This window comes from Saccoglossus kowalevskii, chromosome 16 (genome assembly GCF_978046115.1).
Source record: "Saccoglossus kowalevskii chromosome 16, keSacKowa6.1, whole genome shotgun sequence".
NCBI classification, from domain to species: Eukaryota; Metazoa; Hemichordata; class Enteropneusta; family Harrimaniidae; genus Saccoglossus; species Saccoglossus kowalevskii.
In genome coordinates, this window is record NC_140656.1 from 5,372,760 (window position 1) to 5,399,413 (window position 26,654).

The 26,654-nt window shown below is 36.5% G+C and overlaps 1 protein-coding gene across 1 annotated transcript in view; it reads right to left on the reverse strand.

The window, feature by feature from the left end:
- Nucleotides 1-6,829: 6,829 nt before the first annotated feature.
- LOC100374613 (SH2B adapter protein 1-like) overlaps nucleotides 6,830-26,654 on the reverse strand; it is a 38,834-nt gene continuing 19,009 nt past the window's right edge. Inside the window, exons 3-7 of the mRNA XM_006813300.3 lie at nucleotides 24,176-24,294; nucleotides 23,572-23,693; nucleotides 16,441-16,647; nucleotides 16,019-16,260; nucleotides 6,830-15,579 (exon numbers count right to left, since the gene is read on the reverse strand). Of these exons, the coding sequence (XP_006813363.1) occupies nucleotides 15,106-15,579; nucleotides 16,019-16,260; nucleotides 16,441-16,647; nucleotides 23,572-23,693; nucleotides 24,176-24,294 (1,164 nt within the window). The 3' untranslated portion in view covers nucleotides 6,830-15,105. The remainder of the gene's footprint in view (nucleotides 15,580-16,018; nucleotides 16,261-16,440; nucleotides 16,648-23,571; nucleotides 23,694-24,175; nucleotides 24,295-26,654) is intronic.

Genomic DNA, 26,654 nt, shown 5'->3' on the forward strand with positions numbered 1-26,654 from the left:
TTTGTCTTGGCAATAAATAAGCCGATCAATCAGGGATGTGAAACTTTTTTTTAAAACGTAAAATATTCTGTCAAAACCATCCAGCAAGGATGGGGCGTTTCTGTAGACAGTTAAATAAGGGTACAAGAAACTCTCAGAGTTCTTCTGTGAAGGACAGACAATCTATGCCATTTACTGTGGTATACATCTTGAGCCTTTTTTAAAACTACATTCTTGATTTATTCAACAAATGTGAATCAGTCGATGCAATACAACACTTTTATAAGAGACAAAGCAATACTGGAAGTGTATTTTGAATTGTCTTTGCATCATTATTATGTAGTACATTCCTTTTAGAATTTATCTGTATTCATACTAAGAACAATGCAATGAATCCCAACATCATGTTATATTTATTGAAGTAGTTTGCTGATTTGCATATTTAGATTATTTAGCCATAGCTATATTATCACTGTACAGCAGACTAACATCATTACCATGTATAAAAGTAATTTAATATAAACCTATACCAATAAACTTTTTTTTGAGAATAACTTCATGCTCAGCCAAACTACTGTAAAACATGTCTTTTTAGGTAGCAGGTTATTTTAGCTAATTTAGCTAATCTGTAATTTCGCTAATTCAAGATGTCGCTAATTTAAAATAAAGTATATTCTCACAATGAGATTATTGGCATTTTAGCTAAATTAAGATTCAGTTAACTCATGTGTTGAGTCAAATTCGCTAAAATGTAGCATGTTTTACAGTATTCTATCGTAAAGAATTGCAGGTATTTTCCATGGCAAAATCAAAGATTTTTGCTATTGTCCTTGTGACTTTTCTAGCTTGGCTGAACACGGCGCTATTTTCAAATTTGACTTGATGATCACAAAGTACTAAACTAATATGCAACCTTAGATTTCTAATACACTACTTTAATACACCAAGATTGTCGACTATGCACAGCATTAAGTACTCTATATAGATACCTCCCTGTAAATGTAATTTTAAATATGTAACTTGGTAGTGTCTGCAGACTACTCACTTTGCCTTTACCCCCCCATATTTTCTATACAGCATTGTTGCCTTACTCGCTGTTTATATATGTTATGAGAAAGTGTTGTCAACAATAAAGACGTCTCTGAGTAAGAAAGGTTTTAAAATGCTTGTTGCGACTCGGTAATTTTGTGGATGCACATGTATGGAAATGTTCATTTCGTGAATGTGATACGTTGCGACTCAGTAGTTTTGTGGATGCACATGTATGGAAATGTTCATTACGTGAATGTGATATGTTGCGACTTGGTCGTTCTGTGGATGCATTGTATAGAAGTGTTCATTGCATGAACATGATGAACATGGCTAGGGGGCTATGTGCACAGCAATTGAAGTCTTAGTTTAACATTTAAACTCCCCCCCTCCAAACAAAAGTGTAAACAGTGGAAAATAAAATTGAACAAACATTAAGTCCCTTCAAATAAAGATGGGATGCCCAACTTGTTTCCATGGAAACTGATTTCGCCCCATGTGTTAAACCTCTCTTGCAGCCATTTTGATTTGAAATTTATAATGTACCATAATACTAGTGGAATTCATAATGTAAAATTGAGAATTTAAAACTGATTGCAGTACAGCATAAAATTGAGAATATGAAACTGATTGCAGTACTACAATCACTATCATTTGATGTCACTGAATTTTAATTATCAGCTTGCAAAGTTTAGCAGATAAGTCGATGATTGCCATACATGGTGCCTACTTGGATAACAGTATCCACTTATAAATGGTGCAGTTTAAAGTACCGGGAGTTATTATTCAGTGATGAGCGCCCTCTAAAGGCAATACCGGGTTTGTGATTTTATTCAGGGAAGAGCGCCTTCTAGAGGCAGTTTTGTAGAAAACTAAGGTGAAAGTGTAGTTTACATAACTAAAACGTAGGGCATATTCAATGCCTTTGTCACAATGCATATTTGCTCTATTAGTACACACAAATTGTAGAAGTGTGTCTGTGGTGATATTTTTGACTTTTCGGAACTATTAGTACCAGATGTGTGTCTGCTCCCGGGGTCTGCCCATCATGGAGGTTGTGGGCACAGTCAGCTGGCATCGGTGTCGCTGGATGTATATGATAGAGGGAAGTTGTGCAACCAAATTTGCCGAGTTCGCAGTTTTTCGCCGATAAAAAAATAACTAGGGCAAAAACTCGCGATTTTTCAGTATTTTTGTAATAAAGACATTATTTTCTATGGATAATCCTCCCAAAACAGGAATATTTCTACTAATTCTTGTGTTTTTTTGACGTTTTTCGAAAAACCTGCGATTAGGTTGCGAAAGTAGAAAGTATACAATACTACATGTGTATATTATTAAATACATCCTCATTTTTACATTTAGCCCGTTCAAAATATGTTGTTTTGTTTACTAAACAACCCAGAGTAAATGACTTGATTCCGTTAAACAACAAATTGGACAGGGAACGATAATAAAAATAATTTTGTCAAATTACATACCCCCACAAATATCTTATGTTGATCCTGTATAGTTAAATGTCAGTGGTTGTCGTGCAGTGTCCTGTTTGATATGGACTTATAACAACGTACATAACCTTCGTTGTTTGTTTACAAGAGATTCGAATACGTGCTGCGCGACGACTATCGCCCTATAATGTTCACCATAATCATGAGTTTGTTTACGAAAAATCTCCGACTAAACAAGTAGATGATATTTTGCACAGCAGATTGTAGCGCCCATATTATTAATATAGTTTTTCAAACAAAACAGCGATGCATTATATACCCACATAACTCCATAGAGTTAGTGGCCGTTACAATATTGCATTTGCTCACTAAACAGCTTAAAGTAAAGAAGACGCAGCAACTTTAACCGACAGCAAATCAAATAAATCAGACGAACTCATCACAATCTTGTACTGAGCAACTCAAAGTGAAACATGCCGTTAAATAACAAATTGGCAGACAGAAATACTGAAAACCAAGTTTTTCAAATCAACCTAAATACGTAATTACGTATACACATGCATTTGTTCCATGATCTAATTCAAATGACGTCAATTTTGAAGCCAACATGTCGTCAAATCCAGAATTTCCATCTTTCTTCTTCTTTTTGTCATACATAGATAAATTTCGTTCAAACTGGTACATATATTGATAATAGTATATTTATTTTCATTTCGGATTTACAGTTGCTACCTGATTTTGTTTTAATGATTGTTGTTTTAGAGACACATCTGTGACACTTTCCGACTTTCAGCCTAACTCAACTCAACTCAACTTTCCTTTATTGACTTTTCACCCAACTGTTTTTTAATCTTTTTGACTTTTTAGGCAACTTTTACAACTTTCCACCCAACTGTTTTTTGTCTCTCCGGGCCTGTTACAATTATTGAATTTCCACCTGTTTCGTCTTACCACCATTCTTCATCGATTTGTATACAACTTTTTACCTACAGGTAGATATTTTAACTTTTCATCCATCTTTTTCAACTTAAATCTTTTCGCCCAACTTTAACACTTTCTATCAACTTTTGTAACTTCCCAGTTACCTGTTACTACTTAGCAGGCGGCTCTAAAGTTGTGTCGACATTTCGGGCGAATTTTACAACATTTCAATAGCCCGGGAACACATATTTCCGACTTTTCAGGCAAAAGAAATAAGAACAAGCAGCCTATCGGCTGAGATAGCTCCGCTGTTAGCAATGCACATTTCAATTAAAGAACTGAAGACATCATTAGAAAATGAACAATATGAATAGTATCAAAGCAATCGGACTTACAGTTTTTAACAAGAAGTCGAAAATATCACTTTTTACCAAACATTACAAAAATATTCACCAAAATAAATTAATTAGAGAATTGAAGATATCATCACAAAACGAACAAATCTGAGAGAGGTCCACATGTAGTACCTATATATGTAATATCAAAGCAATCGGACTTACAGTTTTCAACAAGAAGTCGAAAATATCACTTTTTACCAAAAATGACAAAAATATTCACCAAAATTAGAGAATTGAAGATATCATCACAAAATGAACAAATCTGAGAGAGGTCCACATGTAGTACCTATATATGTAATATCAAAGCAATCGGACTTGCGGTTTTTAACAAGAAGTCAAAAATATCACTTTTTACCAAAAATGACAAAAATATTCACCAAAATTAGAGAATTGAAGATATCATCACAAAACAAACAAATCTGAGAGAGGTCCACATGTAGTACCTATATATGTAGTATCAAAGCAATTGGACTTGCGGTTTTTAACAAGAAGTCGAAAATATCACTTTTCACCAAAAAATGACAAAAATATTCACCAAAATTAGACAATTAAAGATATCATTACAAAATGAACAAATCTGAGAGAGGTCCACATGTAGTACCTATATATGTAATATCAAAGCATTTGCACTTGCGGTTTTTAACAAGAAGTCGAAAATATCAGTTTTTACCAAAAATGGCAAAAATATTCACCAAAATCAGAGAATTAAAGATATCATTACAAAATGAACAAATCGGAGAGAGGTCCACATGTAGTACCTATATATGTAATATCAAAGCAATTGCACTTGCGGTTTTTAACAAGAAGTCGAAAATATCAGTTTTTACCAAAAATGACAAAAATATTCACCAAAATTAGAGAATTAAAGATATCAACATGAAATGAACAAACCTAAGAGAGGTCTACCCAAGGTACATATACACCAAGTATCAAAGCATTTAGGCTTGTAGTTGTCAAGAAGAAGTCGAAAAAGTAAAACATTGACACGGACGACGACGGCAACGGACGACGACGGACAATCACTCATATGATAAGCTCCGCTCGACAAAGTCGACAGCGGAGCTAAAAAGTCATGGAATAATGACATGTACAATATCAGAACAGATCGAAACAAGTGTTCATCCCGGGTTCTACTGTGCATCCGTTGACCACAATGTGTTTAATAAATCAGAAGCCGAGATGGTGTTTCTAAAATTCAAGATACTTGTTTAGTGGTGATAGTTTTGTTCACATTTTATTATTAAACAGTTTCATACCCTTTACTTTTACTCTTATACAAACACTGACACAATGACATAGACTGAATTACTTTCAGCAATTAAGACTAATACATCATTACATGCGTTCATTATTCGAATTTCCATCCTATTTTATCAACTTTCAAAACCAATTTTCACATATCCATCCAAATTTTCAGGCAACAAGTTTTCATCCAACTTTTTGACTCCCGTGTGTGATGCATGCAATGGGAGTATTTGTGGTTACCCAGTCTGTGTGTGTGTGTGTGTTATGCATGTCTGTTGTACCATTATCTCGAGAATCAATTGTCGTATTCAATGAAACTTGGTACATTGTTGCTCTGGGACAATGCACAGACCTGATTATTTTTTGGGTGAAATTTGTGTTTATTAATTACCTATTTTGCATAATAATTAATCAAGTTTTGGCGTTTCCATCAATACCTCCAATACTCATCATTGCATTTTAACGAAACTTAGTACATAGATGCTTGGAATTAGGCGAAGTTCTAATTAGGTTCAGGTTAAAAGCCGTATGCATGATAATTACCTAATTTGCATAATAATTAGTAAATTTTCGGCTTTATACAGTACTAATCATTTCTTTTCAATGAAACTTGGTACATAGATGCTCCTAGACAAAGACCCAATTAGTTTTAGGATAATAACCGGTCAGTGCTTATTAATTACTTAATTCGCATAATAGTGTTTCAGCTTGATTTATCATAAGCTCAAGTACCAAACATTGGGTTTCAAGAAAACTTTGTAAATATGTGCCTTATACACATTATTAGTTTGATGTTGAAACCATTCATATTAATTATCTAATTTGCATCAGCTTTTCAACCAATATTCCTGAAACCAATAATTGCATTTCACTGAAACTTAGTACATATGTGTCTTGGAACAATGAAAATAGATTGAAATTTGAGCATACTATATTTACACATTTATACCGATATATCAGAAAACAATCATCACAATTCAATAGGACTTGGAACATAAATGGCGTGGAATATTCCAGATACATCAGATTTCAAAGTACTCCAGAAAACTAATTAGTTCAAGGTTGAAAAAATACATATTAATTACATACATTGTAATTTGTATTAATGATGCATTTTTTTTGTTCTACTGATCTCAAGTATCACTAGTCAGATTTCAATGAAATGTGGTATGTATATGCCTTTGGGTACACAGAAGAGATTACTAGTAGTTTGCGGTTGAAAACAACCCATAATAATTATGTAATTTGAATAAATTAGGCAATGTCTGATATATAATAAACTCAGATTTAAATTGAACTTATGGTACTATGGAATAAATCAGACTGCAAACCAGAGATGTACAATCAAATGTTTACTCCTTTTGTTATAGTTTTCTGTGAATATTATAAACTTCAATACTGTGGGTCACATTGTTTTTCACATTGTGCATCTCAAATACCAGACTTATATTAGTTGATTTAATTTTAAATATTTCCTATTTTTACTTCATATGCCTCCAATTTTTTCAGCTTTCTTTGGTCTTACTTTTCAAGCCACTATAACAAGTTTCCACCCAAAACCATGGTGGATTACAATATCCATACAAATAGAACTGTAGCAGTTTACTAATCTGCATAAAAACAATAAAAGTGGATTTTCAGAAATGTACATACTGGTCAAGCTATGAGTTGCGTAACCAAGCATGGTGGAAATCAAATAACTATACCTGTACTTAAAAAACAAAGGTCCAAATTTGTTAACTATTTCTCTATTTCTCAAGGACAGTTATAAATAAATTTACATACATAATTCATAGCATTCCCATATAATAGGTATAATTTAAATATACTTTATTTCTGTAATAAAAACATTACACCAAGTGTTATTAATTCTAACAATTAATAATAACTCTAAAATATCAACCATATTCGGTAGAAAAAGACAAACACAGAGATACTGATTAGCTTGATACAATACATTGCAATTCCACAATATATCCCAAAGAGGTTAGACTTTTGTAAAACCATACATCCAGGGTAAGTAACACACCCATTAGTGCTGTGTAGCCAATACTGTAAAAAGTATTGAAATAGCTACATGCCATTTTAGCAAATTTAACACAATGTATAAACTAATAGAAGCCAATTTTAGTCAATGGTGAGAATATACTTAATTTAAAATTAGCGAAATCTAGAATTAGCAAAATTACGGATTAGCTAAATTCGCTAAAAAGACATGTTTTACAGTAAGCAGTAGTTTGAAGAAAAGGAAATGTATTCAGCACTATGGAGTTATGTTGCAAAATAATAACTTCAAGTAACAGAAACAAAACTCAAAGTAATTAAGGAATATTGTCAATAGACAGTGGACACAAATGAAAACTGAGTTTTGTTGAGAACAAGAGAGCCTTTGCCTCTCCATTCTCTCTAGTTATCCCATCCATTGTTACCATGGTTACATAGGTCAGGGGAGCAGTGGACGCGATGAAGACTGAGAACAAATACAAGGCTAAGTCTTTCTCACTCTTAACAAGATCTGGGTGGCACTTTGTGACCAAGGCAAAGACTTCAACCTAACATTCTCATATTTTAATGCTATGTTTGTGAAATTGAATCCTTTGCAATATAATTTGTGGGGGCCAACCCAACCAGGGCAGTGGTCAACGTAACTGCACATGATCCACTTTTGTGTAAATAAATACATATTTGATCAAATTTTGAAAAAAAATGATATAAACAAATCATAGAAAACACGAGTCATGAAAACTCTAGTGCTTTGGTTGACATGGTAATTAAACCACATTGATGATTTATCTACTTTTCTGTAGAAACGATGACTGGACACATTTTTATAAAATTAAAAGGTGGGGTAAATATACTTGACATTATGTAATTATTAAGTACATTGCAACATGTCAATTCAATTTAGATCTCTAAACCTAGGAGTGAGGTTTACAAAACTCATTTATATTACAAAATATGCAACTGCCAGAAAACCATGTTTGATTATCATTGGAACAGTGATTCAATTTGAGCATGTGTGTGTCTAACTCTTCTAAAATATAAATACAGAATTAATTTGTTTTTCATTTTGTACCTTTCCCCAATGCCCAATAGGAAAGGTAATGCCTGTGAGTGAAAGATAATAACAATATGAGAGGTACAGTAAATGTAAACCTGTAAACTGTAAAACATCTTTTCTTGAGACCCCGGTATCCCTGGAATCGGCCAAGTTTCAAACCACTAATAACTTGATAACCATTTTACTTGATGCTATCTTGGTATGACAAATGGTTTAATTTTGTGTGAAAATTAACCATCACGAAATGTTTTATCAGTGAAAATTAAATGAATTTTTGTAACTTTAATCCATCATTAAATTTATCAAACCATCAAACTTTAATGGTGTACGAAATGGTGTATGGAACACATTTAATTATATTAAACAGATTTAATTTATACAAATTTAGCAAATCATGGAAATTCAAGAAATACTGTAGCAGTGAAAAAATGATTTTTGCAAAGTCCTTGCAAACTCTCAGGAAATTGCAAACACTTCTAGACACATTTACTTACCAGTTTACGGTATATATCGGTAACAATACAAACTGCTACAGTAACGATAGAAACTGCTACAGTAATGATAGGAACTGCTGCAGTAATGATAGGAACTGCTGAAGTAAAAATAGGAACTGCTGCACTAGCAACAGAACTGCTGCAGTAATGATAGGAACTGCTGCAGTAACGAAGGGAACTGCTGCAGTAATGAAGGGAACTGCTGCAGTAACGAAGGGAACTGCTGCAGTAACGAAGGGAACTGCTGCAGTAATGAAGGGAACTGCTGCAGTAACGATAGGAACTACTGCAGTAAAAATAGGAACTGCTGCAGCAACGATAAGAACTGCTGAAGGAACGATGGGAACTGCTGTAGTAAAAATACAAACTGCTGCAGTAGCGATAGGTACTGCTGCAGCAACGATAGGAACTGCTGAAGGAACGATAGGAACTGCTGCAGTAAAAATAGGAACAGCTGCAGTAACGAAGAGAACTGTTGCAGTAACAATAGGAACTGCTACAGTAACGATAAGAACTACAACAGTAAGTAACAATAGCAACTACTTCAGTAACGATAGGAACTGAAATATGAACCACTACATTAACAATATGAACTGCTACAGAAACGATATGAGCTACTACAGTAACGATGTGAACTGCTACAGGAACGATAGGAACTACTGCAGTAACGATATCAACTGCTGCAGTAACAACATGAACTGCTACAATAACGATAGGAACTGTTACAGTAATAACATGAACTGTTACAGTAACGATATGAACTGTTGCAGTAACGATACAAACTGCTACAGTGCTACAGTAATAACAGGAACTGCTATAGTAATGACAGGAACTGCTACATGAACTGTTACAGTAACGATATGAACTGTTGCAGTAACGATACAAACTGCTACAGTGCTACAGTAATGACAGGAACTGCTACAGTAATGACAGGAACTGCTGCAGTAACAATAGGAACTGCTGCAGTAATGACATGAACTGCTACAGTAAAGATAGGAACTGCTACAGTAATGATATGAACTGCTACAGTAATGACATGAACTGCTACAGTAATGACATGAACTGCTACAGTAATGACATGAACTGCTACAGTAATGATAGGAACTACTACAGTAACAATAAGAACAGCTACAGTAATGACAGGAACTACTAAATTATTGATAACCATTGTTAAAGTAATGATGACAGTAATGATGACATCTGATACAGTAAATAAGAACAAGATCTGCTACAGTAATAATACAGCGCGTTACAGAAGGTAAAAAGAACAAGATAATCAAAATGCACGATAAATCTTATAAAAATAGAACAAATATATACTGCTTGGCAGAATTTCTATAATAGTAAATACAAATTAATTTTCTTCAATTGAAATATGGCCTCTTAATAGTTTTAAGCAATACAATAAAAGAATGAATGGATTGGTACACCATCTTGTACAATCAGAATGCTCCAATGCTTTAGTGTCATCATCCATATCCGACTCATGTCATGATAGAAACCATCATTTTACACCACCATATCTGACGCATGTCATGATAGAAACCATCACATTACATCACCATATCTGACTCATGTCATGATAGAAACCATTACATTACATCACCATATCTGACTCATGTCATGATAGAAACCATCACATTACACCATATCTGACTCATGTCATGATAGAAACCATCACATTACATCACCATATCTGACTCATGTCATGATAGAAACCATTACATTACATCACCATATCTGACTCATGTCATGATAGAAACCATCACATTACACCATATCTGACTCATGTCATGATAGAAACCATCACATTACATCACCATATCTGACTCATGTCACGATAGAAACCATCACATTACATCACCATATCTGACTCATGTCATGATAGAAACCATCACATCACATCACCATATCTGACTCATGTCATGATGGAAACCATCACATCACCATATCTGACTCATGTCATGATGGAAACCATCACATTACATCACCATATCTGACTTATGTCATGATAGAAACCATTACACTACATCACCATATCTGACTCATGTCATGATAGAAACCATCACATTACATCAACATATGACTCATGTCATGATAGAAACCATTACATTACATCACCATATCTGACTCATGTCATGATAGAAACCATCACATTACACCACCATATCTGACACATGTCATGATAGAAACCATCACTTTACACCACCATATCTGACACATGTCATGATAGAAACCATCACAATACATCATCATATCTGACTCATGTCATGATAGAAACCATCACAATACATCATCATATCTGACTCGTGTCATGATGGAAACCGTTATGTTACATTACCATATATGACGCATGTCATGATGAAAACCGTTATGTTACATTACCACATATGACGCATGTCATGATAGAAACCATCACATTACACCACCATATCCGACTCATGTCATGATAGAAACCATCACTTTACACCACCATATCTGACACATGTCATGATAGAAACCATCACATTACATCACCATATCTGACGCATGTCATAATAGAAACCATCACATTACATCAACATATTCGACTCGTGTCATGATGGAAATCGTTATGTTACATTACCATATATGACGCATGTCATGATAGAAACCATCACAATACATCATCATATTCGACTCCTGTCATGATAGAAACCATCACAATACATCATCATATCTGACTCGTGTCATGATGGAAACCGTTATGTTACATTACCATATATGACACATGTCATGATAGAAACCATCACAATACATCATCATATCCGACTCGTGTCATGATGGAAACCGTTATGTTACATTACCATATCTGACTCATGTCATGATAGAAACCGTTAAGTTACATCACCATATCTGACTCATGTCATGATAGAAACCATCACATTACATCACCATATTTGACTCATGTCATGATAGAAACCATCACAATACATCACCATATCTGACTCGTGTCATGATAGAAACCATCACAATACATCATCATATTCGACTCGTGTCATGATAGAAACCATCACAATACATCATCATATTCGACTCGTGTCATGATGGAAACCATCATTTTACACCACCATATCTGACTCATGTCATGATAGAAACCATCACAATACATCACCATATCTGACTCGTGTCATGATGGAAACCATAACTTTACACCACCATATTTGACTCATGTCATGATGGAAACCATTACAATACATCATCATATCTGACTCGTGTCATGATAGAAACCATCACAATACACCACCATATCTGACTCATGTCATGATGGAAACCATTACAATACATCATCATATCTGACTCATGTCATGATGGAAACCGTTATGTTACATTACCATATCTGACTCATGTCATGATAGAAACCGTTATGTTACATTACCATATCTGACTCGTGTCATGATGGAAACCATTATGTTACATTACCATATCTGACTCATGTCATGATAGAAACCGTTATGTTACCATCATTACCATCATATAACTTGGACAGATCATAATTATCATAAACCACTGCCAGAGCTCTGAATAGCCTTATTTATTTGAGAGTTGGGTTTAGTAGAATTTATACTGCAAAGAATGAAACATTTCAATGAAGGGGTAATGTGAACAATGAGCATGTTTGAATAATTATTCCATCTTGATTTATCATAGTGTAAAAAAAATAGTTTTGGTTGCTAATATAGCAGTATTTGTTTGAAGAAATAAAGATTTGTTTTTTATTCATTTACCTGTATGTAAAGGTGAATTACAGGTTTTCAATTATTTAAATACGCTCATAAAAACATAGACTGATCCAGTCGTGGCAATTTTATCATTTTATATACTGAATTCCTTTAGAACAAGTTTGTAAAATCTCTCACATTGACACAAAATTACCATGACTGGTCCATTCTGCTGCACCCTCTATAGTTATCACCTCATTTTATAAGGTGATAAATATGCTAATGAGTAGCATGACTTGTAAGCTGCCAACCAATCAGAAAGACAGCTTTTGGTCTGATCTGTTCTACGCAACTATAATGCACGCGTGGCCCGGCGTGTAGAATCATTAGTATCTAGTCAAATCATTTCAAGTGCATGCCTATTTGCCTTTTATGGAAGTGTTCTACTCCCAGGTTCCATAACATCACTGCATATCATGAATAAGTGATATTAATAGATATGTTGCAGAATTGACCAGTCATGGTAATTTCATGTCTGACAACGATTCAAGAAAGACAATTATAAAACTGCCATGGCTGGGCCAGTCTAATAAAAACACACTGCCTCTTTAAGTCTCCCACAAACATCGCCCCCAGGTGGCAGACAATGATTTGACTTTATTTTCTTCATGCAAAACATAACCTAATAATTACTTTGGCATACTTATTGCTTGGCACTACTGGAAATATTTGGAGAAACATTCATATTATTTAAAACCATTTATTTTCACTATTTTGATGATCCAAGGTAAATTCGCTGGCTTTTTAAGTTCATGAATTTGCCAGGGAAATAATAATTTCTATTTTTAATTTCACATGTTTATGTAGAGTATCAGTGAAAATAGTAAAATTCAAAACCAGTGAATAATTAATGGATTCACATTATGGCACTCTCTTAATATAGAAATGTCCTTATATGGTACTTTCCTAATATAGAACTATCCTTATATGGGAATTTCCTAATACATTGTATGGAAATTTCCTAATATGAAAAAATCCTTTCATAGAAATAGCCTTATATGGAAATAATCTGCCATATAGAAATGTCCTAAGATAGCACTCTCCTAATATGGTAATTGCCTAATATGGAAATACTGTCCTAATAATGCAAATATGACCTAATTTACAAACTCACAATAAGTATATTGGAATGGCACTGATCAACAGTGCCTGATACAAACATGTTGCATAACAATCTTGGCAAATCATCTGAAAAGCAATATGAATACTAGACTAAAACTAATTTTGCATAGAATTAAAATATTCCAGGGGTGGTGGTAGTTGGGGTTGGTGGGTAGTATTCAGGAAATTGGGTGTGGTATTGCAGTAAACTTTGGGATTTCCTAAACACATTTCAGAGAATATATAAATTTACATCCTTTTGTTAGTTGTCATTGAATAAATGAGTTTCTTAAGACAAAAAAAAGTTTTCTCGTTAGTGTCAATTCTTAGAAGACATTTTCAGAACAGAAAATTATAACCCTTAATTTATTACTTGTGTAACTTACCTGAACAGAATATTCACCCCTATACAATTTGGTGTATTTTTTCTTTCTTTCAAGGTTACATAACCAAAAGTCATAACAATATTCACCCCTATACAATTTGGTGTATTTTTTCTTTCTTTCAAGGTTACATAACCAAAAGTCATAACAATATTCAGTTGGTTTTAGATTCAACATATTGTTGGAGAAACATGTCTTGCTCCATACAAAATATAACAATATGTTTTCACTCAACACTGAGGGCACTGTTTTAAAATATATCAACCACAATGTTAATATTTATATTAAAAAAAAAATCCTCTTAAAACTGTTCATTACTTACTAAATTGTACCTTATATTGGGCAGTATAACCAGCAGTAACTGTTACCACCAGGACAAACAGAATTGTGCTACGTTCATACAATCACATATTATGTTAATATGCATACCACCTAAGTTACTGAAAATTAGAAAAGACTTCAAGAAATGGGTCATAAAAGTTAAAGGTTTTCTGAACACAATTTTGCCCAGATCAATATTGTAGTCGAAACCCGGTACTACAAATGTGGACTCTCTGACCAATGAATAAACTATTAGTAATTAACATACTATTGTTATGCCAATAAGCCATAGCACTACACAGTTTTCCTGGGGTGAACACTTAAATGCTGTTTTTTATCTAAAAAAAAAAAATTTGTGAAAAATAGTGAGTGGTGTTTTTAGGTGACGAATAAACGTTTATTCTCACGGGACATAAATCCAACTGCTTTAATATTTTGATACCTGATTCAGTATCGACAGATTTGCCAGTCATTACACATCTGCAAATGTCACACTACTTTCTGCATTAACCCTTTGAACGATATATCTTTTCTGCCAAAACTATGGTGTAATATTTGACATATTTCTATGAATTTGTCTATAGATTGTTATTAATTTTGAACCATATAAACATAATTGCCTTAAAAGACATGGGTTTTGAACAAAACTTTTCAAAAATATGAACAAATATTATGTGGGTACATTTTGCAAAAGTTGACTTGGGAATTCAAAGGGTCAAATAAAAGTGATTGCAAATATTAATGCATCAATTCACATCACAAAAGATGTTGACACTTTCATAAAATAAAAGATTTAGGCTTGAATATTCTATTATAGGTACATGAAAAACATTATTATTTTTAAAAGTGAACCACTACAAGTTATATCAATGCAAGTATATCATATTTTAAAAGTTTATTTACGTATAGATAAAATCATCACTGAAGGAGCAGCTATCTTCGGTCTTTGTACAAATATATAACAAGTTCCATTCCAATGTGATATTCATACAAATGAGTACATATTTTCCACAGCTCTTCCCTGGTTTCCATGACTTGACTGTCGACTGCTGTCGCTTCCCGCTGAGTTTGAGCGCACGCGCACAGATCCGCCAAATGTAGTTATTTGGTTTAGTCCATTGTCTGTAGAATTGTGGAGGCTATGTGATCCACTGTTACCTCTGGTGGATGTTAGTTCAGATAGTGGCATTCCTGCGTAACCGGGAACAGACAGAGCTTGTTGCAGCTGTGGTATGAGATTAGGATCCTGCACTGAACTGGGAGTTGCCGGAGCACTTACGATAGCTCTTTCTGGTGATGGTACATTCACAACAAAATTAGTCAAAGTGACGTCAGATGTTCCCCCTGATTCCAGCGGGATTGGATGTGAGCGAAAGTGTTCTAGCATGTCAAATATGGTCTGAAACCAAAGATGTTGTACACGACACTGCCCTTCACCGTTCAATGACATACGCAGATGCTGTGAAACAAATATACATATTCGGATGATGACCTTATATAGCAGTAATGCTAGATGTATCCTAAATTTGACCTCTGACCCAAACTCGACCTATGACCAGAAAAATTTAGTAGGCGATATATAATCATGTCATTACTTGTTAAAAACAGCGATAACTGTGGAGTGAATTAGAAATGTCACAAGAAAACAGTTATTGTGAAATCCCAGTCACATCGCATGATTTTAATATGGTGTTTAGTAGATCACCTGCCCTTATATTAATCCACTCTTGATGCAACAAAAAATATATGAATGATACAGCACTGCCATGTGATCTGATGTATGAGGCACCATTAAAGGGTCATACATTGTATTTTTCTATTTTATGCATGTCACAGTTAGCCCCCCCCCCCAAAAAAAAATTGGCAAATAAATCAGGTCTAACAACCGAAATGCTCACCTTTGCTCTACCTTGAAAATTAAATGTAAGTACGTATTCGCCCCTCCGAGTTTCACTTTGTCTTACTAAGAATACTCCATGACTCATTGGACCACCTTTCAAGACTAACTGTGCAGCATCTATGCGTGAGAGTGTGCCATGAAACCAGGGATATCCGGCCAAGGGATGGTCACCCCCGGCCGCATCATGGAATCCCTCGTAACCAGCTGGCCCTGGCCAATCAAGTGGATCTCCTGTAGACACTAAAACAAAATAAATTATTATTGTAAAATAATGTATAAGTCTCCAGTAAAAATCAATTTAAAAATAAATCAGTCAGCAATTTTGGGTTTATGTGCACTTCTAATTGAATGCTCATCTAACAAAGGAAAGGAAATACAGTAGTGCAAAACCAAATGAAGATTCTATGTGTTGATACTAACCGGCTGGAGAATCTGGTCTATATGAAGCCTGTATGTCCGAGGCACCACTTGACAATCTCTGTCTCATATCTGCAGGCTTTCTAGGTGGTAACTGGGGTGGTGTTCCAGGTGGAGTGATGTTATTCATTGGCAAGAATAATGCAGAGTTTGGTGGCACATGTGCTGTTGGTTTGTCTCCGCCTACTTGGCCAACTCCTCCTGCAGCAGCTGTGAAGAAGAGACATGGTGGATGAAAGTTGTCTAAAATCAATATTGAAATGCAAGACAGTAGTTGATGGCCACAAACTTGTCTATTTTTTTATTGATTGATTATAGCTATTTCGTAAAAAGTAGAAATTTTCAATCAAAAGATGACAGGTTTGCAGAAATTGTGCGTGCAAATCAAAATTTTCACCTGTCTGCAATGTGGAATACCTGTATAGAATGACAGGCAGACAGGTGCCTGGTTAACTGCCTGGTTGCGTTCCCATTATTGGATGTAGAAAATAAAATTCTAGGTTGGTTGTGATGATATAAAAACAAAAGATATCCACATCACACCACCAGAGAGTGCCCTAACTAAATGACCTTATAATCATTTTTTTTTAAATTTCCATAGAAAAATTGCAGAACATAGAGACTGGTTAAGCATACTATTCATTCAGTTTAAGGTAGAGATGCTGGGTCGTGAGCACTTACTTTTGCTTTTTATTATCCAAACAGCTATAGACTGTTAAAATTTTGTAGAATTGTGAATAGTGGAACATACTCAAAAAACCGATTTTAAAATATAGATAACAGGTGAAAACATTCTCTCTTTTGAATACTTAGCAAGATTTAGCAAGGCTGTACATAAATAATGAAAAAAGAAACATGGTGAAAAAAAAATGACGGGATCTCCATATTTAACTTTTAACAGAACGATAATACATTTAAATTTGGAACTGTTACAGCCATTTTAATTATGAGCATAAGCAAACTTCTCACTGAGTGAATTGTTATGCAAATTAGCAATTATCTCAGCTTCTTTTTAGTGCACATCCCAGAACTTTAAAAAGAAACAGCTCCTAGACGCTTTGACCTTTTGTGTTTAAATTTTCACAAAAGATTGACAATGTGTTTATCTTCAAAACGCCGTCAGGGCATTGTTTCTGGTTGAACAGTGTTACAACAATCGTACAGACAACTAGCCTATATGTTAATTTATGCATAAACTTGAAGTAGTGAAATTTGAGCTGCTGCCCTGCAAAATTGACAACTGGTAGACAGTTTTCAAGACGGCACTTTCTTCATAGTAGATGTACCCATAAACTAATTTTGACAGGAAACAAAAGCATGGTTTAGAAGCCAATTTTTTTTAAATCACTTTTGACCAAAAAAGCACATTTTTGTGCATATTTCAAACTAAAGTGTCCATAAAAAAAAAAAAAAAATTTACAATTCATACAATAAGCTTTCCGAAAATATATAGTTTTGTGGACAAAGGAGGTCATCTCGGTTTTCTAATTAACTAATTAAAATACCTGTCAGGTGGACTGCATCTCTACCTTAATAAGCTGGTTGTTTACTATGTACAGAGACATACTGTGATTCTTTTCACATCATAATCAAATGAACTAATTTTACAGGGCATCAGTGGCCTGGCTCCAAAAGAAGATGAGTCAAGAATGCATTTGGTGTTTAACATTAAAATGGTCACCAAACAAATACATGAGCATTTTTGTAATACGATATATGATGTAAGTGAAAAGTTTGAACATGATCGGTCAAGCTTGACCGATCATGTTCAAACTTTTCCACCCTAACACAATGGTGGTACCTGAACATACATGTCCAATGCCCACCCATGACACAATGGTGGTAGCTGAACATACATGTCTAATGCCCACCCATGGCACAATGGAGGTACCTGAACATACATGTCCAATGCCCACCCATGACACAATGGTGGTACCTGAACATACATGTCTAATGCCCAGACATGACACAATGGTGGTACCTGAACATACATGTCTAATGCCCAGACATGGCACAATGGTGGTAGCTGAACATACATGTCTAATGCCCACCCATGCCACAATGGTGGTAGCTGAACATACATGTCTAATGCCCGACCATGACACAATGGTGGTACCTGAACATACATGTCTAATGCCCAGACATGGCACAATGGTGGTACCTGAACATACATGTCCAATGCCCACCCTAACACAATGGTGGTAGCTGAACATACATGTCTAATGCCCACCCATGCCACAATGGTGGTAGCTGAACATACATGTCTAATGCCCGACCATGACACAATGGTGGTACCTGAACATACATGTCTAATGCCCAGACATGGCACAATGGTGGTAGCTGAACATACATGTCTAATGCCCACCCTAACACAATGGTGGTAGCTGAACATACATGTTTAATGCCCACCCATGGCACAATGGTGGTAGCTGAACATACATGTCCAATGCCTACCCATGGCACAATGGTGGTAGCTGAACATACATGTCCAATGCCTACCCATGGCACAATGGTGGTAGCTGAACATACATGTCTAATGCCCACCCATGGCACAATGGTGGTAGCTGAACATACATGTCCAATGCCCACCCATGCCACAATGGTGGTACCTGAACATACATGTCAAATGCCCAACCCAACACAATGGTGGTATCTGAACATACATGTCCAATGCCTACCCATGGCACAATGGTGGTACCTGAACATACATGTCCAATGCCCGACCATGGCACAATGGTGGTAGCTGAACATACATGTCTAATGCCCACCCATGGCACAATGGTGGTAGCTGAACATACATGTCCAATGCCCACCCATGCCACAATGGTGGTAGCTGAACATACATGTCCAATGCCCACCCATGGCACAATGGTGGTACCTGAACATACATGTCTAATGCCCACCCATGGCACAATGGTGGTAGCTGAACATACATGTCCAATGCCCACCCATGCCACAATGGTGGTACCTGAACATACATGTCAAATGCCCAACCCAACACAATGGTGGTATCTGAACATACATGTCCAATGCCCGATCATGGCACAATGGTGGTAGCTGAACATACATGTCTAATGCCCACCCATGGCACAATGGTGGTAGCTGAACATACATGTCCAATGTCCACCCATGCCACGATGGTGGTACCTGAACATACATGTCCAATGCCCGACCATGGCACAATGGTGGTAGCTGAACATACATGTCTAATGCCCACCCATGGCACAATGGTGGTAGCTGAACATACATGTCCAATGCCCACCCATGGCACAATGGTGGTACCTGAACATACATGTCTAATGCCCACCCATGGCACAATGGTGGTACCTGAACATACATGTCCAATGCCCACCCATGGCACAATGGTGGTAGCTGAACATACATGTCCAATGCCCACCCATGGCACAATGGTGGTAGCTGAACATACATGTCCAATGCCCACCCATGGCACAATGGTGGTAGCTGAACATACATGTCCAATGCCCACCCATGCCACAATGGTGGTACCTGAACATACATATCCAATGCGCAACCCAACACAATGGTGGTATCTGAACATACATATCCAATGCGCAACCCAACACAATGGTGGTACCTGAACATACATGTCCAATGCCCACCCATGCCACAATGGTGGTACCTGAACATACATGTCAAATGCCCAACCCAACACAATGGTGGTATCTGAACATACATGTCCAATGCCTACCCATGGCACAATGGTGGTACCTGAACATACATGTCCAATGCCCGACCATGGCACAATGGTGGTAGCTGAACATACATGTCTAATGCCCACCCATGGCACAATGGTGGTAGCTGAACATACATGTCCAATGCCCACCCATGCCACAATGGTGGTAGCTGAACATACATGTCCAATGCCCACCCATGGCAGAATGGTGGTACCTGAACATACATGTCTAATGCCCACCCATGGCACAATGGTGGTAGCTGAACATACATGTCCAATGCCCACCCATGCCACAATGGTGGTACCTGAACATACATGTCAAATGCCCAACCCAACACAATGGTGGTATCTGAACATACATGTCCAATGCCCGACCATGGCACAATGGTGGTAGCTGAACATACATGTCTAATGCCCACCCATGGCACAATGGTGGTAGCTGAACATACATGTCCAATGTCCACCCATGCCACGATGGTGGTACCTGAACATACATGTCTAATGCCCGACCATGGCACAATGGTGGTAGCTGAACATACATGTCTAATGCCCACCCATGGCACAATGGTGGTAGCTGAACATACATGTCCAATGCCCACCCATGCCACAATGGTGGTAGCTGAACATACATGTCCAATGCCCACCCATGGCACAATGGTGGTACCTGAACATACATGTCTAATGCCCACCCATGGCACAATGGTGGTAGCTGAACATACATGTCCAATGCCCACCCATGCCACAATGGTGGTACCTGAACATACATATCCAATGCGCAACCCAACACAATGGTGGTATCTGAACATACATATCCAATGCGCAACCCAACACAATGGTGGTACCTGAACATACATGTCCAATGCCCACCCATGCCACAATGGTGGTACCTGAACATACATATCCAATGCGCAACCCAACACAATGGTGGTAGCTGAACATACATGTCAAATGCCCAACCCAACACAATGGTGGTACCTGAACATACATGTCCAATGCCCACCCATGCCACAATGGTGGTACCTGAACATACATATCCAATGCGCAACCCAACACAATGGTGGTATCTGAACATACATATCCAATGCGCAACCCAACACAATGGTGGTACCTGAACATACATGTCCAATGCCCACCCATGCCACAATGGTGGTACCTGAACATACATATCCAATGCGCAACCCAACACAATGGTGGTAGCTGAACATACATGTCAAATGCGCAACCCAACACAATGGTGGTAGCTGAACATACATATACAATGCCCAACCCAACACAATGGTGGTATCTGAACATACATATCCAATGCGCAACCCAACACAATGGTGGTACCTGAACATACATGTCCAATGCCCACCCATGCCACAATGGTGGTACCTGAACATACATATCCAATGCGCAACCCAACACAATGGTGGTACCTGAACATACATGTCAAATGCGCAACCCAACACAATGGTGGTAACTGAACATACATATACAATGCCCAACCCAACACAATGGTGGTATCTGAACATACATATCCAATGCCCAACCCAACACAATGGTGGTACCTGAACATACATATCCAATGCCCAACCCAACACAATGGTGGTATCTGAACATACATGTCAAATGCCCAACCCAACACAATGGTGGTATCTGAACATACATATCCAATGCCCAACCCAACACAATGGTGGTATCTGAACATACATATCCAATGCCCAACCCAACACAATGGTGGTACCTGAACATACATATACAATGCCCAACCCAACACAATGGTGGTACCTGAACATACATATACAATGCCCGACCATGGCACAATGGTGGTACCTGAACATACATGTCTAATGCCCACCCATGGCACAATGGTGGTAGCTGAACATACATGTCCAATGCCCACCCATGCCACAATGGTGGTAGCTGAACATACATGTCCAATGCCCACCCATGGCACAATGGTGGTACCTGAACATACATGTCCAATGCCCACCCATGCCACAATGGTGGTACCTGAACATACATATCCAATGCGCAACCCAACACAATGGTGGTAGCTGAACATACATGTCAAATGCGCAACCCAACACAATGGTGGTAGCTGAACATACATATACAATGCCCAACCCAACACAATGGTGGTATCTGAACATACATATCCAATGCGCAACCCAACACAATGGTGGTACCTGAACATACATGTCCAATGCCCACCCATGCCACAATGGTGGTACCTGAACATACATATCCAATGCGCAACCCAACACAATGGTGGTACCTGAACATACATGTCAAATGCGCAACCCAACACAATGGTGGTAACTGAACATACATATACAATGCGCAACCCAACACAATGGTGGTATCTGAACATACATATCCAATGCCCAACCCAACACAATGGTGGTACCTGAACATACATATCCAATGCCCAACCCAACACAATGGTGGTATCTGAACATACATGTCAAATGCCCAACCCAACACAATGGTGGTATCTGAACATACATATCCAATGCCCAACCCAACACAATGGTGGTATCTGAACATACATATCCAATGCCCAACCCAACACAATGGTGGTACCTGAACATACATATACAATGCCCAACCCAACACAATGGTGGTACCTGAACATACATATACAATGCCCAACCCAACACAATGGTGGTATCTGAACATACATATCCAATGCCCACCCATGCCACAATGGTGGTATCTGAACATACATATCCAATGCCCAACCCAACACAATGGTGGTATCTGAACATACATATACAATGCCCAACCCAACACAATGGTGGTATCTGAACATACATATCCAATGCCCAACCCAACACAATGGTGGTACCTGAACATACATGTCCAATGCCCAACCCAACACAATGGTGGTATCTGAACATACATATACAATGCCCAACCCAACACAATGGTGGTATCTGAACATACATATACAATGCCCAACCCAACACAATGGTGGTATCTGAACATACATATCCAATGCCCAACCCAACACAATGGTGGTACCTGAACATACATGTTAAATGCCCAACCCAACACAATGGTGGTATCTGAACATACATATCCAATGCCCAACCCAACACAATGGTGGTATCTGAACATACATATCCAATGCCCAACCCAACACAATGGTGGTACCTGAACATACATATACAATGCCCAACCCAACACAATGGTGGTACCTGAACATACATATACAATGCCCAACCCAACACAATGGTGGTATCTGAACATACATATCCAATGCCCACCCATGCCACAATGGTGGTATCTGAACATACATATCCAATGCCCAACCCAACACAATGGTGGTACCTGAACATACATGTCCAATGCCCAACCCAACACAATGGTGGTATCTGGTGGTATTAGCCCTATAACACCCGACTAGGCAATGGATTTGCAGACTGTGTATTTGTCTTGATAAATAAACTTACGATATGTTTGGTTGTCCAACAGCATGGGCTGTCGACTGTTTACTGATACTGGCTGTAGGCGTCCAGCTGGTCGTGACGATGATGTGGATGAAGATGCTGAAGGACCAGCAGGTGGTTTTTCTCTATAATGCAAGCAAATGAGTTCAATATTGTCTAGTCTATGTTCAATGATATCTTAATATCTAAGAAAATAAATCATTGTAAATGACATAGTCCCAGTCTATACTTTATGTTCATTGATATTTTTAAAGAATTTCAGATTACGCTTAAAGGTCCCTATGTAGACATGTATAAATACATTTGCTTTTTTACACAAAATTCAAACATGAATGACCACAGCTCTTAAAAAAAAAGGTTTGGGATAATAATTTAGACTCAGAGAAACAGATAGAGAATACATGTGGTGCAATCCATTATGCCAAGCTTGATTGTAAACCTTACTATGATAATCTTTAAATTATTAATTTAATCACACTCAGGTCAGATATTTTAGCAAATGTACTGTGCTATATTTCTGTTATACACTGCACTGTGGTGTTATTTTGTTATATTTAGCCATAGTCTCAGGTATAATTATATAACATGCATATAATGGTCAACTTACCGTGGTGTAATTTTGTTATACTCTGTATCTTTTTTAATACAATCTTTTATTATATTTAGCCATACTCTCATCTCGGGTACATTGGCAGCCTCTATAACATACTCCATTGTATTTGCAGTCTGCAATAAACAAGTTTTGAATAATTAGTTTTACGATTGACTTTATTAAATTAATTAGTTTTAAGATCGGCCTTTTAGCATACAAAATTAAGGTGAAATCTTTACTGCTAAAAGTCGATGATTACAAAAAAGTTTGGCAATACACACAAGATGCCTCACTTGTATCTAGAAAAGCAAAAACCGTGTCAAAACACAATTTCAAGCATATTTTTGCGATGCTTCACGGCTTAGGCAGAGATTATAACTATGTCTGTACTAAGACAAAAACAAAAAATTTTGCAAGTAGGTAAAATACACATCAACTGTTATCATTTTGAAAGTTGTTTAAAGTATTTTAATACTTGTTTTCACTATATAATAATGCACTTTTCCAGCCAAACACCATATATGCCATAGGTTTTTACCATACTTCAACTTCGATAATCATGAAATTCACTCCCACAATGTATTGTGGTGGTGTCCAGTATTAGAACATATTGGTAACTGTCAGCAGTTACCACATGACATTCTGATTGGTTATTGACATTCTTGGCCTATCACAGTTGTAGGTCAACTCAGCATGATAGATATGAGCTTTGTAAGAAGCCATCTCAATCATTAACTCAAGGCAAAACTTGATTTACACATTTAATGTATAGAACTATAACTAATAAGCAACGCAGGTAACTTAAAAAAGTATTTTTTTGTGTGTATGTGAATGGTTTTTGATTGTGAGGGATGATTAATTTTTCCTGCCATCTCTTAACCTTTTCCTCAAGGGTGTTTTGTTCTCATCTAAAGCCTAAATTAGCATTGAACCATCAGCCTAAGAAGGAACATAATATGAAAAAAAAAAAAAAAAAAAAATTGAAAAAAATGCAATTTTAGAATTTTGGAAGCAAATAAATGACAATAATCTGTCCTCACCATGAATGCTGTTCTATTTTTCATGGAATGATTTTAAAAAAAATATTCCTTTCAGTACACAATGAAGCAAGAGTAATCTGTGAACTTTGAGCACTACACAATATAATTCAACAACACATGGGTCTGATTGATAATCAACAACTTTTACAGCAATTGTACTTTGCATTTGTACTAGCCAGGGTGAAGAGAATTGCTGTAATGTATGTTGGGTCAACCATTAATCCAATTGTCAAAAAAAAAAAATGTTATTTCTATTTTCTTTTGTAGCTTATTGTTATTTAGTAGAACATTTTCTGTTCACTGCCAGATCTCATGCTAGGAATGAAATCGTACATAAAAACAGATATCAACGTCAAAACATCGCATATGATTCAACAAATGTGAAATTTTGGGAGTATTTTCACGCCTAATAATGTGCTATACACATTTGAATGATGGTCAATTTTTATAGAATAAGGGTAACGCAATATTGCCCTCTCAAAGATCAGCATAATTTTTGACATTGAGCTATATATGTTTGATTTTTGCCAAATGTTTGGTAGTATGCCTTTCATACCATTCATGAGATCTGACAGTGAACAGAAACCACCTACAGGTATTACCTTGTTTTCTATGTATAACAACTGATATAAAAGCGGTCTCTTTGAAACTCAGAATCATAAACATGCTACGTGCTATACTGACCACATGTATCAATAAGTAGACTAGGTTCAATCATTTACTCCACACATGTGTACAAGTCTTTAAAATGTCACGATCACTCAGCATTCATGCACATATGCACGGCATTCAAGAGGTTAATAGAAATGTCAAAAAGCTAAGTCAATTATCATTCTGTTATTTCATATAACAATGTCTAAAATATTACAGAATAAATGTGCAAATGTAGTTTTCTACAAAACAGGTCCTCCTAAACTAATAAGGTTTATTACTTAATAAGGACTGAGAATTTGTAATAAATGGTTAAGATTGTTAATAGTTTGATATTATGATTTTATGTTCGAGAAATAATCTTGAAAAAAAAAATTGATAAACAGGTGGAATCGATAACCTCATTAACTATATATTAAGTAGTATTATATTGTATACTGCCTGAAATGCTGTATTTTTATTGGTCGATCAGTAACACATGCAGCTTTGTTATTGTCTGTACTGCTTGAGGTCAGTACAAGAGGATACGAACAAGGCTGTGTTTGTCACTCACCAACATTCAATGTTTTCCCTGTGTTTATGTGAACAGTTTAAACAAATCCACCATTATTTGTTCATGTTAAGAAATCTTAGTCATTTTCATCTGAAAATCTGCTTACTACGGTAATAGGTTTCTACGTTTGCATGTTGTTCTTCTATGTGTAACTGGACTACAAGCATCCATGTCACGCTAACCACCTTGTCTATTTATTTCTTTTCAAGATTACACGTACCACGAAATGTGTATTTCATTTTTGGACAGT